Source organism: Podarcis liolepis, assembly GCF_965112155.1.
Source record: "Podarcis liolepis genome assembly, chromosome: 12".
Taxonomy (NCBI): Eukaryota; Metazoa; Chordata; class Lepidosauria; order Squamata; family Lacertidae; genus Podarcis; species Podarcis liolepis.
In genome coordinates this window covers 48309827-48325428 of record NC_139563.1, presented here as the reverse complement: position 1 = coordinate 48325428, position 15602 = coordinate 48309827, and the positions used below count along the sequence as shown (strand labels likewise).

General features: G+C 42.8%; 1 protein-coding gene across 1 annotated transcript in view; it reads right to left on the bottom strand.

Moving 5' to 3' along the window:
• Positions 1-12226, bottom strand: part of SACM1L (SAC1 like phosphatidylinositide phosphatase) — a 34872-nt gene extending 22646 nt beyond the window's left edge. Inside the window, exons 1-5 of the mRNA XM_083468224.1 lie at positions 11895-12226; positions 4068-4165; positions 2461-2535; positions 1094-1221; positions 402-551 (exon numbers count right to left, since the gene is read on the bottom strand). Of these exons, the coding sequence (XP_083324350.1) occupies positions 402-551; positions 1094-1221; positions 2461-2535; positions 4068-4165; positions 11895-11932 (489 nt within the window). The 5' untranslated portion in view covers positions 11933-12226. The remainder of the gene's footprint in view (positions 1-401; positions 552-1093; positions 1222-2460; positions 2536-4067; positions 4166-11894) is intronic.
• Positions 12227-15602: the final 3376 nt, after the last annotated feature.

Genomic DNA, 15602 nt, shown 5'->3' with positions numbered 1-15602 from the left:
CGCAACACAACACCGTGACGGAAATCATAGCGCACAGAAATGCTGTTTACCTTCCTGTCACAGTGGTACCTATTTATCTACTTGCACTGGAAGCTTTCGAACTGCTAGGCTGGCAGGAGCTCGGATTGAGTAACGGGAGCTCACCCCATCATGGGGATTCGAAGTGCCGACCTTCTGATCGGCAAGCCCAAGAGACTCTGGTTTAGACCACAGTGCCACCCGTGTCCTGACAGTCTCTATTTACAGTTTAAATAAACACGCTATCATTCAGGTACTGAAAGACACATATCTTGTGTGTGTGTGTGTGTGTGTGTGTGTGTGTATATGTGTGTGCATGTATATATATATGTGTGTGTGTGTATATATATATTTAGTTGGCAATAAACTGTATCCTTTCTTACCCTTTCTAGCAGGCTCATTTCTTGGAACTCCGGGCTGGTATTAGCCAACCGTTGTAAAGTGTGCGTTAAGTCGTATGTCGTAGAGAAATAAAATCCGTCCACACTCAATACATGGCTAATCATTGATAAAAAGACTTTATTGTCCTGTAACTGTTAAAGAGAGAAAGCATTATTATTTGCCACACTGTCTCTAATTTCCCCTCCTGGTTATTTCAAGTTTCCTACAATATCCGACAAAGAGCTCACAGAGTAAATGTTTCAAGGTTCTTCTTTTCAAGATAAAGCATTCTGTTGCTAAAATATAACCCAATTCCATCATACCAATGCACAGCTGTTTATGAGGAGTTAAGAACTTATGGTCAGGAGTAAAAGAACACTGTGTGCTCCTAACAGCAGCTCCGAGTGCAAGCAAGAAGGAATGGGCAAGCATCAATTTTACCCTCTTAACTGCACTAAATTTTGTTCTGGAGGATGTCTTGGCCTCCAGAAGCAGCTCTACAGTGAAAGGAACATGCTGCAATGAGAAGGTATCCTCTGAGAAAAAGTGCCCCTTTGGACCCCAGCCTTTTTTTAATTCATACAAATAATGCTTGAACAAGTCATATTTTTTAACAAAGAGATCTATGCTCATTTCATCTCAAACATATTTCAAAGTAGCTGAAAGGTGTTTCTGTTACCAAATCTATTCCTACCTGAATATCAGTTAAATGTAGCATGGTCTTTTTGTAAGAGAGGATGTCAAAGTCTGTTGCTTTCCAAACAACATGATTGAAAAATTCACCTACTTTTCTCTTTTTTGTTATTACAATAAGATACGTGCCTGTAAAACAGAAGGACTCTGGTTAGCAGTACTGATTTGTCTTCTACGAATATAAGGCAGTTCTAGCAAAAAGGAAGCAGGGAAGTTGGCAGGGACACTGAACTTCATGCCTTGCTTCAAATAGTTTGCAATGTTTGTCATCACCACTACAATCTTGAGAGCTGGAATTCTCTTCCACCGCAAAACATGACGAAGCATGTTTCTGTTGTACTGCTCCATGTACCAGTTTTCAGGAGATTCATGGACCCTGTGGTTTTTAAACGATATTCCGGCTGCATGGTACTCATCACAAATCGCCATTCCCAAAGACTGTCAAATAGCCAACCACAAATTTGAATGCTCTTTCACTTCAGAAACCATCATGGGGAGTGGGGTGGAACTGTGGCTGAGCCCTCAACTTTATGTGCTTTTATAAGCAAGACTTAAAACAAAAAGAGGGAACATCAAAATATGCATTGCCCCACATGCAGCCTGAAATGATGACATTACAGCAGAGTGGTAAAGGTAAAGGGACCCCTGACCATTAGGTCCAGTCATGGCCGACTCTGGGGTTGTGGCGCTCATCTCGCTTTATTGGCCGAGGGAGCCGGCGTACAGCTTCCAGGTCATGTGGCCAGCATGACTAAGCTGCTTCTGGCGAACCAGAGCAGCGCACGGAAACGCCATTTACCTTCCCACCGGAGCGGTATTTATTTATCTACTTGCACTTTGACGTGCTTTCGGACTGCTAGATTGGCAGGAGCAGGGACCGAGCAACGGGAGCTCACCCTAGGCTCTGTGGTTTAACCCACAGTGCCACCCATGTACCACATAACAATTCTGAATGTGCACTAGGCTCTTATTATAAGATCTCAAAATATATGTGTGACATCATAAATATAGTGGTGCCTCGCAAGACGAAATTAATCCGTTCCGTGAGTCTCTTCGTCTAGCTGTTTTTTCGTCTTGCGAAGCAACCCTATTAGTGGCTTAGCGGATTAGCGCTATTAGCGGTTTAGCGGCTATTAAAGGATTAGCGGCTAAAAGGCTATTAGCGGCTTAGAAAAGGGGGGGGGAGCGAAAAAAAATCGGAATACTTGCAAGACGTTTTCGTCTTGCAAAGCAAGCCCATAGGGAAAATCGTCTTGCGAAGCAGCTCAAAAACGGAAAACCCTTTCGTCTAGCGGGTTTTCCGTCTTGCGAGGCATTCGTCTTGCGGGGCACCACTGTAATACTTCTTCATAACTGAAATTATCATACCTGCCACTAGACGGATTGTCCCCAAAATGCCATATATTTGCCTGGTAACTGCTGAAGGCGGAATATCTTTCTTAACTGCAAAGGAAAAACAGGATACGCTGTCTCAGTATACCAGTATTAGATCTATCACATGCAGCCAAACACAATCCAATAAGATTTGAATGACCCTGTGTGCATAATAAATAGTTTAACATTACTAAGATCAAAACTAAAAACTTGAAAATTTAAACACATGGAACTAACACTAATTATTAGATGAATTTGGAATCATTCACACATTAGATGAGATTCTTTCCACAACCCCCCGCCAATACAGACTTGATTTACTGAAGCCTCAAAATCAGTGCTGTATTTAGCAGTACCTGACTTCAATACTTTTACCTGTCTCTGCAGGTAAAAGTCTCAGGAGAGGATTTGTGAGTATGGAAAGGTGCATTTATTTTAGAAGAATTACCATCAACACTGGGGGCTACAGAGTCATAAGAACCAAAACACAACCAGGAAAATGATGGGGGTGGGGGAGAATTATTTGTTACCATCAACAGAAAGTAGGAAATCAAAAATATGCAGCAATGCCACTGCTTTTAAAGGATGCAGATAGCCGGTTGGGGGGTAGAATGTTAGAACCACCTACACTTTATAGTTTAAGAGGTTTAACTATATTTATTGACTGTTTAATTAAACAGTCAGTCCCAGGGAATTACTAGTTCAGCAGTGGGTCTGGGAACCTGTAACTAAATTGTTACCTCCTCATCAGACTGCAATTCCTAAAATTCTTTGGCGGAAGCCACAATAGTTATATGACAGAAATCAATGTAATGTACCAAAGCTTTTTGAAATTACTTTTAATTGTTGGAGTAGATTTGGTTGTTCTTAGGTCCCACCTCCCTTTTTAGTGGCTGTGTGGAGTGGTAGGATTCTATTGTTTCTGTTCATTGTTTGTTTTGTTGGTCTTTTTTTGCCGTTGTTACTATTGTAATGTTGTACATGCTTTTAACTGATGATATCAGATACTGTAAATCATCTTTCTGAATAAACAAATAAATAAAGATGTTCCACAACAGCTGACAAGAAGCAAAATTCACCTAGCAGGTTTTAAGCTTATTCCACCATGGAGCATCCCTGCCACCATTTGATACGTACAGGAAAAACACAGAAAAGTTCTGAGTCATCACTGCTTCTTTCCTTCCTTCACCAAGTATTGATTCAGTATTGAATTGTTTCTTCTACTAGAGACGTATTGCAACCAGGAAGTGTGGTGTTTGTACAGCTAAAGCCAACTGGATTCATATACTGCTACACAATAAACAGAATTTCCTTAAAGTTTCTATTCCAAAGCTCATTGCTTGAATATAAGCTTGAGAAACTTGAATACACATAATAATTTTCACAAATACACACTAAATTTTCAGAATGTACAGGTAAATGAAAATAAATTTGATCAGTCAACAAATATATAAACAGATATAGTATTACGAAGGATAACTGATGGGTTTATGAGCCAGATTTGTGATGGTTTTCAGGTTGCTGGCTAATTTACTGTGTAGCTTAAAGTAAAACAATTTAAGGCTAAACTACAGCATTTCCAAAGTGATGATGAAAAATACCTGTAAGAGTGACCTCTGTGGAGACTCTGTCAATGGAGAGTACGTCATTGGCTCCATCATCACAAGCTTCCACATAAAACCTTTCTGGCGTTATGTGCCTAAAATGCAAGAAATGTGCAAGATCACCACCAGACAAGCAACATCACTTTAAAATACTAGAGCTTGCTGGAATTCTTATCACGATCACCCATAGGAAGAAAAGCTATATACCCAATATGCAAGACAGTAAACAAAGACAGGAAGTAAAAAGCTCCGGTTTGGGAAAGAGCTGTAGTGGTAGAGCATCTTCTTTGAATGCAAAAAGTGCCAGGTTCAAACTCCAATATCTCTAGGTATGGCTGGGAAAGACTCTCTGTTTGAAACCATGAGAGTGTTTCATAAATGTACTACCGAGCTGGTTGGACCAATAGTCTGAGTTCATATAAGGCAATGCCCTATGTTTAGCATCAATATAGTCAAACCTCAAATCTTACTACTTTGAGGAAACTTTGAAAACAAAACTTAAATTTGAAAGGAAGAAGCACTCTTCCTGAAAGAGGAAGATCTCTCACATGCGTAACATTCAATTTTTGATGTAGCTGAATTATCTCTGCACCTTCTTGTCCATCTCCCAATGCTTCATTGTGCTTCTCTTGATTTTTCCTATACCTCCCCACTTTCCCCATGTATTCTGGGCACTGGGCAGAACATACAAATTACAGGACATACCACAAAACACTCAACTAAATGGAGATAACCACAGAAATATGATTTAAGAAGTCTGTAGTTTAAATATCACTTCAGAGCAAGACACCAAGAATAAAAAAATCTACTTTAAGTGTATTTGCTTTCTAATGCTTTCTTTAAAAGAAAAAAGACATTCTGCTCAGAATGGCACGTGCTAATAACCTAACTAAATTAAATTATTAGGCACCGACACGCATGACATGCAAACGATGTGAGATCAAACAATGGAATCACATTTCCATATTCACAGCAAATGGAAGCTATCCAGCAAAAGGAAAGAGCAACCAATTCACTTTCATTTTCAGCAAGGAAAGCATATGGGAGCCCATATTTTTTATTAGCAAAACAACTTGACAGCTTCAAACAGAGCAATGCAAGATAAGAAGTGGGGGGAAGCTGCCTCTGAGCAGCTGATTTAGGAGAAGGGACAAGATATCTATGCACTGTTAAGCAGTGAGATTGGCAAAACAGGGTGAGAGGAGAGAAAGGGAGCGCAAGCCTCAGATGCAGTCATCCATTATGCTGGCAGAGGCCAATTACAAGGCACTCAAAACTAAGGACTGACAACAGGGAGGATCTCTGAGCAGGGCAACTAAAGTAGATAAGCCATTTCCATGCTTGCGTGGCGAGTTCCCGCCCCCCACCAGGATAAATAAAGACACGAGACACCATAGTTTAAGGTTAAATGGGCGAATTAGGCCACAACTTTATTGAATTCAGGAATGAGAGGCATTGGCTTAGGCATTGGTCCTAACGACTATCTGGCTCCAGCCCATTTGCTGGAGACACGGGGAAGGGTTAACGCTATATGGGGGAGTCTCCTGCCGAGGCATGTCGACTAGGAGCTCCCCCGGGTCACCGCTCTGGGGCGTGCCTTCGGCCCTCACCTCCATAGGCTTCGGACAGGGCCACGCCCCCCGGAGTCCTTTAACGGACCACCCTTCGCTCACTGGGGGGAGGTGATGGTGTTCCTCCCCCCCCCCACACATCCTCTTAACCCCTTCTTACCAATGCCTACCGCCACACGAGCAATCGCTCGCCGCCAATACTCTCATGCCTGAAACCAATCCCTTATCCCCTTTGCTATGTCGCACAGCCAAACATCATTTCCAGCATCTGAAAGATGCACGCCATCAAACCGGTAGAGGGCCTCACAGTTGAAACGAATGCCCGGGTGTTCAATGACCTTCCCGCCCAGGGCTGCCACTCTACGCACCACCGCCCGATCCAAGGCTTTCCTCGCCCTATTCATGGCTATCGGGCACCTGCAATCTCTCCAGACCCGCCTCTCCATCAAAGAGGCCCAAATGATTGTCATGTTCGGGTAAGAGGCCTTAAGCTCCTCAAAGTCACTGAAAATGTGCCACTGCAAATCAACTGCCTTCCTGTAAGCTAGGTCATTTTCTCCCAGTAGGTAAGCCATTTCCTTGCTTATCAGCTGGAAAATGGGTAGGGCCCCTTGCTGCTTGATGTTTCAGCCACCTGATTTCACACACTGTTTTCACAGCAGCAAGGTTTTTCATCCCAGATAGAAATCCTGGAAGCTCAGAAATGCTAACCTCCCCCTCCTACTGCCTTTTTCCATTCCTTAGTCTAAGGTAACAGATATTGCTAGAACTTTAGACAGGCTATCAAATAGAGATACAGTACAGTACAAAGAAGAATGAGAAAAACCTGCAGAGCATCTCACATTTAAAAAGCACTAAAGGAGGATAAACTAAAATCTGAAACTGGCTGGTGGGTCTAAAGACTGAAGCCTCCTCAACTACTTTGAGTATTAAGACTGCTTCATGTTCAGATCCTATTTCTATAGGTGCTGTACAGCTTAGGGCTAATTCCTGCACACATACCTCGCTTACAGTCTAGCACTGGAACTGTTGCAACTGAAAAGACAAGTGCTGCTTATGGTGATATTAGGCATAGGAGCATCTTATCCTATGCTTAGCCATGCCAACCAATTCAGAAATGCACATCGTTTAATGCTGGCATCATCAAATAAAATGATTGTGTATGAGCAAATGCATGTTCCATCTGCTTTGTTCTTTGACTGCAACACAATATGATTGGATGGATTAATATGGAATTTCTCAGGGACTTTGACATACAAAATGCTTTATACTCCATCTCTCTTATCCTCGCCAAAAATATAATAGAGCAACAGAGAGTCTCATGACTCCTTACTTAGAAGAGAACGTCACATTCCCAGGAATCCTAAAGTTTGGCTCACTGTTCTCTCTCCCAGCCTGATCACCCAAACTCCAAAACCACATAACCCTCCTAACTAATGATCAATTAGCATAACACAGGGCATTTACAAACTCTCTTTAAAATCTTTATAGTTATTTTCTCAATCAATTGTACTGCAATCACTCTCTGGGTTCATTAACTTGCCACAGGAGTTTAACTCCTGACATGGCTCATTATAGCATCTGCCTGGAAAACAAAATAAGATCAAATTGGTCCACCTTTGTAACTTCCTTTGCATATCAATCTACAGTTGTTGTCAATCTAGATGGCACAGGAGACAACTGAATTCCCCAACTATTCCGTAGTATTTTCTTATTGTTGCCTGTACGATCATGGTGCTTTGATTCCAAAGCTGTGCATTTCTTTATTTTATTAACAAAGGCAATGAGGGAATGGAGAGGCCTTGTTTCTCATTGCCCTTGAATGCTACTGCTATAAATTTGGTTCAGCTTGCATTTAAAGCCAAATGTTCAACTTCTGAAACAATACGAGAATAGAACTATAGCCATCCTTCAAAGTTTGCACTTATCACAGTTTTGCAATACCAACCAATGTTTATAAAAATGTAGCAGCAAAAGAGGATATCCTGTCTCCCTAGTGCAACCTTGACTTGGTATTTCTTTGCGTCTTCATGTACTTCATGCCTAGTTCTCCTCTTCCTTCAAACTTCACCAAAATTTCCAGGTTATGGCCCTTTTCTGCCTTTCCACTCGATCTGTCTAAATGAATCTATCTCCAAAGTTATCCAGCAACAACTAGTAAGTTGAATAAATAAAATTAACAAGATGCCAACAAAGGCTTGCTTTAAAACAAAAACAAAAATCAACATTTGTTTCTTTTAGCAATATAACAACAGGGGCAAACATGTTCTTTAAAAATGAAAACTCAAAAGTTATTCAATCTTGAGTTACCTAGATGAGCTAGTTTATATTTGAGATAAAGATCTTGCAATGAGGTCTTGTTTAGTTTTATGGTTTAGTTTCATAGGCTGCCAAACATATCTGGACACATTTCAAATCACAAAATCCATGTATTATTTTCTCACTTGCAACCATCTCACAGAATGCGTAGACAATTCAGAGATAGACCTTACTGAATGCTTAATACTCATTTGGGATTTGCAGATGTAAGTCTTTTCTGCAAAAGCACCTTACTCTTTTTCCAATTAGGGGGAAAGACATTATGCACTTAGTATTTGATGCTCTAATGGCATATAAAGTTAGAGTTGCATTCAGCATCCACTATCATTTCAGAATTCTTTTATACAGTTTCACTGCTCCAACCTTGATTTCAGTAATGTACTTATTTCCATCATGAATGCTTAATATTATTCTAATACAGGAAGCTACTCAATGCCAGCAACCACAGATTGTCGAGAGAAGAATTCAAAAAAGGCACACATACTGTGCTGAGCAGTGCATCACCCATCCATCTTGACATTATCCTCAAACTAAAACGAGAATGAGGGCAGACAGGCCACATTACACTAACATTTATGCAGCACCCTGAACAGAGGTGATTCTGCAAATTGTATAAAACGTTACATTTCAGTTCTACTTACACTGCTCTGTGCTTCAAGTTGCCTCATGTCCCAATCAAATAATTTTCAATTGCATAACCCTTCTAAGTATCCCTATTAACATAACTAACCTTTTTTTAAGCAAAGCAGCAACAGCTTTCTTTAAAGAGAAAAAAATCATTTCTGCATGTTCTCGCTCGCTATTCATCTGATTTTATTAAAGCTGAGATGCTGCCTGTCAAATATAACGTGATCAAAAGAATGCCTTTTCTCTATATGTCAGCCTACATTACTGAATGGCAAAGGCAAAAGTGACAGCTCCCTGTTCCAAGTCATGGCAGGATCTGGGTAGACACCTACTTGAGAAGACACTGTCTACACTTCATGAGAACTACATTTAAAAGTGAACTTTCATCTTCTATAATTGACCTGCTCACATTTCAAACACAAAACCTGCAATTGTTTGGGGTGTCCTTGGGGTTCCAACTAAGAGTCAAAGGTAAAATCTCTTGAATATCGTTCAAAAAGTGAAGGTCATAAAATAAAAATTCCATATTAATAGCTTTATCACTGACATTCATCCATATGTACATAACATAATAACTGACTGCAATACTTTCAAATTACTGGTTTTCCAACAGTTAATTCTGTTTCTGTTTCTCTTTATTTGCATGCCTACTATTTAAATACAAAAGACTTTAGTTATTAAACAGTATACAGTTTAAATAATTTTTAATAAGTAAGTAGATCGCTGCTGTTTGGTTTTATTAATGTGTCCTATTGAGCTGTCTTTGTTATAAGCTTCATTGTTAAACTAATAGCAGCTAGGTGGGCACCTGCATATATTTTTGCATGCTCTCATCCTCATTTTTGCTCCACAAAGCAGCCCATCAATTTATTAATCTACATGCTCTCGAAATATTTCACAGCAGAATGCAAACATGGCTTGAGAAAATAAAAACAGTAAATATCATTGCTGAGGAACCTGTAGCTGGTCAGGGGTACTGCAACAATGAAACAATCTTTCTACACGTTGCTGGCACTCTAAAATCAGGGGCGGGGAAGCCGGTGTCCTCCAGATGTCATTGGTCTGGGATGACAAGGGTTGAGGGCACCAGATTTCGCATCCCTGCTCTAAAGGAAAAGCAGGATAGCCAAGGAACAATTAAATTAGCTTGTTGAAATTAAACTGAGGACACATGCAAGAAGAGGCCTGCATGCGCCTACCACTTGATCAGATAATGTCACAACTGAAACATATATCAGGTTACACAAGAATTAAATGTCAACAGAAAAAGTGACTTTAAATTCTCTTCTAATCCCAGTGGAAGTTGCAGGAAGTTTTGCAATCCCCAAAGTACTTGAAAGGCCTATTTGAAAACACAACCACCTAAGTAATACAAATGACGACCCAGGAACAGAGTTTGATTCTGAACGATCCCCATAGTGATTAGGCACTTAATTATTAAACACACACAAGACTGCAGAAATTAAATGCAACAGCATCGGTATACCTGATAATTTAAACTCTAACCTTCTAATTGTGCATATTTAGAAGAAAATTCCACTAATTTCATAGGTCTTGTTTCCATGAAGGTACATTTTAAGATGAGGATGCTAGATCTCTTTTAACCAACACTAAAGATGTTTACAAAAGAATCTCCCTGGAGTGCCCTGAGTCATCTTTCCGCCCAGAACCATATGTTCCCTTCCCTGGCATTTCTCATTTTGCTAGGCTAACCTTCACTTCAGACATTGGTTATCTTGTTCCTGCAGGCTATAGTGTTAGAAAGAATGCAACTGAGCCCCCTTTTAACTTCATTATGAATAATGCAATTACTAGAAAGACTGGCAGAGGTTGTTCTACTTTTCAGGAGACACAGTAAAGGCAGAAGCACATTTGCAAAGAAACTGACAGGAGAAAACAAAGAATGGACATGCAGAGTGAAAGTAGAGAGGAAGTTCAGGTAAACCAAGAAGCTGCTTCTATGTAAGAATTTACAGGAACGGTATGCGTTGCAACAAGAGGAAAGACAACAAAACCCTGAAATTACTATTACTTACACAATGTAAATTTTTACATGGAAGAGCCTCCATATTTGTAAGGAATTATGTTTGCTTTACTATTCATTCCCCCCCCCCTTTACTATCTTACCCACCTTGCTTCTCCTTGGAGAAACAGGCAGAATAGGCATTCAAAAAATAAAATAAAATACAGTAAGCAACTCATTTCCACCGGGAAGTAGTTAGTTAGTCCCCAAGATGTTGCAGCCTAGTTGTTAATCAGAGTACATATTATTCAGGTGCAGGACCCAGGGTGAGAAGAGCAGGTGTGTGATTAGCAATATGAGGGTCAGATTAGAGGCCTGGGATGTTTGTTGTTGTTGTTTAGTCGTGTCAGCCATGAAACTCTCTGGGTGACCTTGGGCCAAACACCACCTCCTCAGCCTTACCTCTTCACAGAGTTCTTAGCGAGCATAAAAAACAAAAAGTGGATAAGAAAGACCTTGCACCAACCTATAGGCTGAGGATAGTTCAGTGGAGTGGAGCATGAGACTCAATATCAGCGTTGTAAAATGGGGGGGGGGAATCCTAAATTGCAAGGGATTGATGACCCTCACACAATCCCTTCCAACTCTACAGTTCTATGAACTCTCTGGAGGAAAAACCGCACCAGAAAAAAAGGAATAAATGTTGGTGTTGTGGGGGGGGGGGAATACCCACTGAGAAGAAAAATGTAGGAAAGGCAATGTGACCCTGTGGAAACGCCCTCAATGAGATGAGCAACTATATAACCTTTAGAAGATGCGCAATGATGTGATGTGCAATGCTTTATTAATATACTGTGTGTGTGTGTGTATTTCTGTGTGTGTGTGTTGGAAGCTGCCCAGTGTGGCTGGGGCGACCCAGTCGGAGGGGCGGGGTACGAACAATAAAACTGCTGCTGCTGCTGTTATTTAAGCAACATGGGGTGAGAGGGGTCGGAAATAGAAAAATAACCCAAGCTAGTCTGGTCGCGTCAGAAGAAATTTTTGGCGGGGAAATGAAGCGACAGGGAAGATGAGGCGAGTGGAAGGAACTGTTTTGCTTGTGCAAAGCTGGGGGGGGGGCGCAATCTGGGGCGGAGGGGGCGTCGCCGGAAAGAGGGGCAGCCGAGGAGGGAAGCTCGGAAAATGGCCACGGAAGGGGAGGAGGAGGAGGACGACGGCGAGGAGAGGCCGGCGGGTGGTGGCCACTGCGGGTCTGCCATGGGGACGGGGTGGTCTGCACTGCAGGGAGGTTTTTTTTTCCCGCCCTCTACCTCCCTCCCTCCCTCCCGCCCGCCGTCCACTCACAGCTTCAAGTTCTCGTAGGCTCCTGCCGCCGCCGCCATGGCTACCCCCTCAGCCGCTCGCCTCTGAAGTGCCGCCCGGCTCCTCCGCGTCCAGGACTCTCGCCTCACCTCTCACCTGACGCGCCTGGGCCTTTCGGGACGGAGCGCCGCTCGGGACAAAGCTACTCGGAAAGCATTTCGGCGAAGGCGGCGGCTGATTGGAGGAGGCCGCCGCTCAAGGCCACGCCGGCCTTACGCTCGCGGAGAGGGAGGGGGGAGAGGGCGGGGGGGAGCTCGAAATTGTGACGCTGCTAAGGCGCGAGCTGCGGGCGACGCCGAACGCAGCCCGAGCCCGGATTGGCCGCGAGATTCGCTTGGGATCCGCCTCCGCATAAAAAAAAAAGCTTCTCGCTGGCTACTGGCCGAAGCGAAGGCGCCTGGGAGGGTTTTGATTGGCTGGCTATCCCCCCGCCCATCCAATTGAGAGAGGAGTAAGATTCTGCGGCGGATGAATTTAGAATATAGGCAGAGAAGCGTTATCCACCAGCGGGGCCAGTGGCGCAATGGATAACGCGTCTGACTACGGATCAGAAGATTCTAGGTTCGACTCCTGGCTGGCTCGGCCGTATTTTTTCCTCCTACTGCTTATTTAATTCAGGTTAGAGTTTTGAGCAGTGGGATCGCAAAATTCTCAACACTTTCTGAATCAGTTGGCTGCAGATCCACTGTCGCAACTGCAGTCCCGAAACTCCTGGTGCATTTGTTTTTGTTTGATTTGATCTTTCTATGCCGCTTCTCATTCAATGAATCCCAAAGCGGCTTACAAAGAATAAATAACAGCGTCATTATAGCACTTATATAACATAATAGAACATCAGAAATACAGCATAGAGTAATTAACAAAGAATCAGTCAAACAACTGCAATCTATAAACACTGTTAACAAAGCAACAACAAAAATTAAGCTGAAACATCACAATTAAAGCAAAAGTCATATGATTAGCAAAGCAATACTGCATTTGTAATCCATAAAACAATATTAACGATGGTAAAAGATTAAGCACTGTTAAGTTCATATGCACACGCTCCATACTCCGATGATTTTTTATTGTACTGTGTGACATACCAAAATTCCGATCCAAAATAAAGATATTAACTTTTGCCCAAAGTGCAGGTTTTGCAAATTGCAATGTGAGAATTTTCTCAAAACTATGACCACTGTATTAACTACTACGTTGCACTATTAGTTTATGAGTACCACCCGTCTTTATACAGTGGTACCTCAGGTTACATACGCTTCAGGTTACATACGCTTCAGGTTACATACGCTTCAGGTTACATACGCTTCAGGTTACAGACTCCACTAACCCAGAAATAGTGCTTCAGGTTAAGAACTTTGCTTCAGGATAAGAACAGAAATCGTGCTCCAGCGGCAGTAGGAGGCCCCATTAGCTAAAGTGGTGCTACAGGTTAAGAACAGTTTCAGGTTAAGAACGGACCTCCGGAACGAATTAAGTACTTAACCCGAGGCACCAATGTATAGGGGTAGTTCTTCCACTGTTGGAGGCTTGGCGTTGGGGGACGACGACAATAAAAATTCCAGCAGTTTTCAGCTTCTACTGCCTCATGTTGGCTGCACACCTGAGATTTCCTGCTGTGCCACCCTTATAACAGCCGGGCTGGAGAAGGAGCCTGGGCGTGCACTTAGACACTGAAGAAGTCAGCAAAGACCCAGATCTTTAAGTAGCACTCTGTGGATTGGTGCAGAACTGGGGGGTAAAATGAGTTTTCTGTGTGTCTTGTTTCATCTATAACTCTTGGGTTTTGAGACAAACCTCCTTTCTGTAAAACTTTTTAGGGCCTAACAGTTGAAAGTGAATGTGGCTTTGCAGGAGATGTATGTTCTTAGCAGGAACCTCAAGACCTCAGACCTGCACTCCAAAGACGGCACCCAGAGAAGATTGTGGAAGCTGGCAGTATCGTCTGGGTTATTTTCAGGAATATAATAATAATAATAATTTATTATTTATACCCCGCCCATCTGGCTGGGTTTCCCCAGCCACTCTGGGCGGCTTCCAAAAAAATATTAAAATACTGTGATACATCAAACATTAAAAGCTTCCCTAAACAGGGCTGCCTTCAGATGTCTTCTAAAAGTCTGGTAGTTGTTGTTCTCTTTGACATCTGCTGCAAGGGCGTTCCACAGGGAGGGCGCCACTACCGAGAAGGCCCTCTGCCTGGTTCCCTGTAACTTGGCTTCTCGCAGTGAGGGAACTGCCAGAAGGCCCTCGGCGCTGGACCTCAGTGTCCGGGTAGAACGATGGGGGTGGAGACGCTCCTTCAGGTATACTGGACCGAGGCCGTTTAGGAATGCACATGAATCTCTATGCTTGCCCCAAAGGAGTCCTGTCTTTGTGGATGTCCCATGCAGAGCACACCCAAAGGCCTGAAGATTTCCTGGACACTCCCCACAAAAATCTCTCACAGCACCCATCGCTTTGTGGGTGCCCTTGATCAAATGCTTGCAGAACGCCTGGAGTTCACTGTTCATAAGCAGTAGCTCATAAGAGGTCCTAAGATACACAGTTCAGATATAGATGGAGAAACACAGATAGAGTTTTGTGCAGAGTATACTGCAGAGAAGATCCAAATGGAAACCACTTGAAGCTGAGCTGGTTTAACTAGGGCAGACAGGAGGCTGGGAGCAGGTCACTGGCTCAGAGGCCATGGCACTACCTCCATACAGATGGAAAACCAGCCCTCAGAAAGCTCAAGGGCTTTTTAGCCAGGACCTGTTTGCACAACAGCCATTGCAGTTTTCTTTGCGCAATGTTTGCTAGAGGTTGCTGCAATGGTGTGTGTGTGTGTGTTTTTGCAAAAGGGTGTTCCTCTTAGCAGAAGTGCACTGTGTGCAAAGTGAAAATGCCATTAGGGCTTGTTTTGACAGCAATTTATAGACAATGAACCACCCCTCCCACCTTGTTGCACCTTTGTACATACAGTACAGGGACCATGAGAATGGTGAGCAGCAGCAACAGTGACAACCACAGGAGGAGCCTATGTTGTCCCAGGAGAGACTGCAGGATCCTGAAAAGGGAGCTTTGGGCATAGGTGGCCAAGGAGCCTCAAAATAGCATCAAGTTGTACTCACCTTACACAGGTTACCCTTGATGAATGTTTGGGACCAACAGTGAGCAGATGCTGCAAGTGACATGAGCGTCTTGTATTTCTGCTTATGTGTGTATGGCGTGCAAGTTTATTAGTGCAGACCTATCAGTGAAATTCCCATGCAGGGAATCGTCAGAAGACGTGCAGTGTGTGCACTTTGCATGTCACTGACTACCGCCACAAAGTTACAGTGGACAAAATGATAGCCATTCCTGTTATAGGTAACTTTCTTTCCCTGTGGTGTAATAAGAGTTCTGTTGACATCTATTTTATGGGTTAGCTCCCACAGCTGAACAGTTTGTTGCCCTCACTGTGGACCTATTATGTCAGCTTTCACTCCTTAGAAGGAGAGTAGTAAGCAAATTCAACTGGTTGAACTGAAGGAGATCAACCAGAGATGGATGGGGTACTACTACTACTACTACAGCGGTACCTTGGGTTACATACGCTTCAGGTTACATACGCTTCAGGTTACAGACTCCGCTAACCCAGAAATAGTGCTTCAGGTTAAGAACTTTGCTTTAGGATGAGAACAGAAATCATGCTCCAGCGGCGTGGCAGCA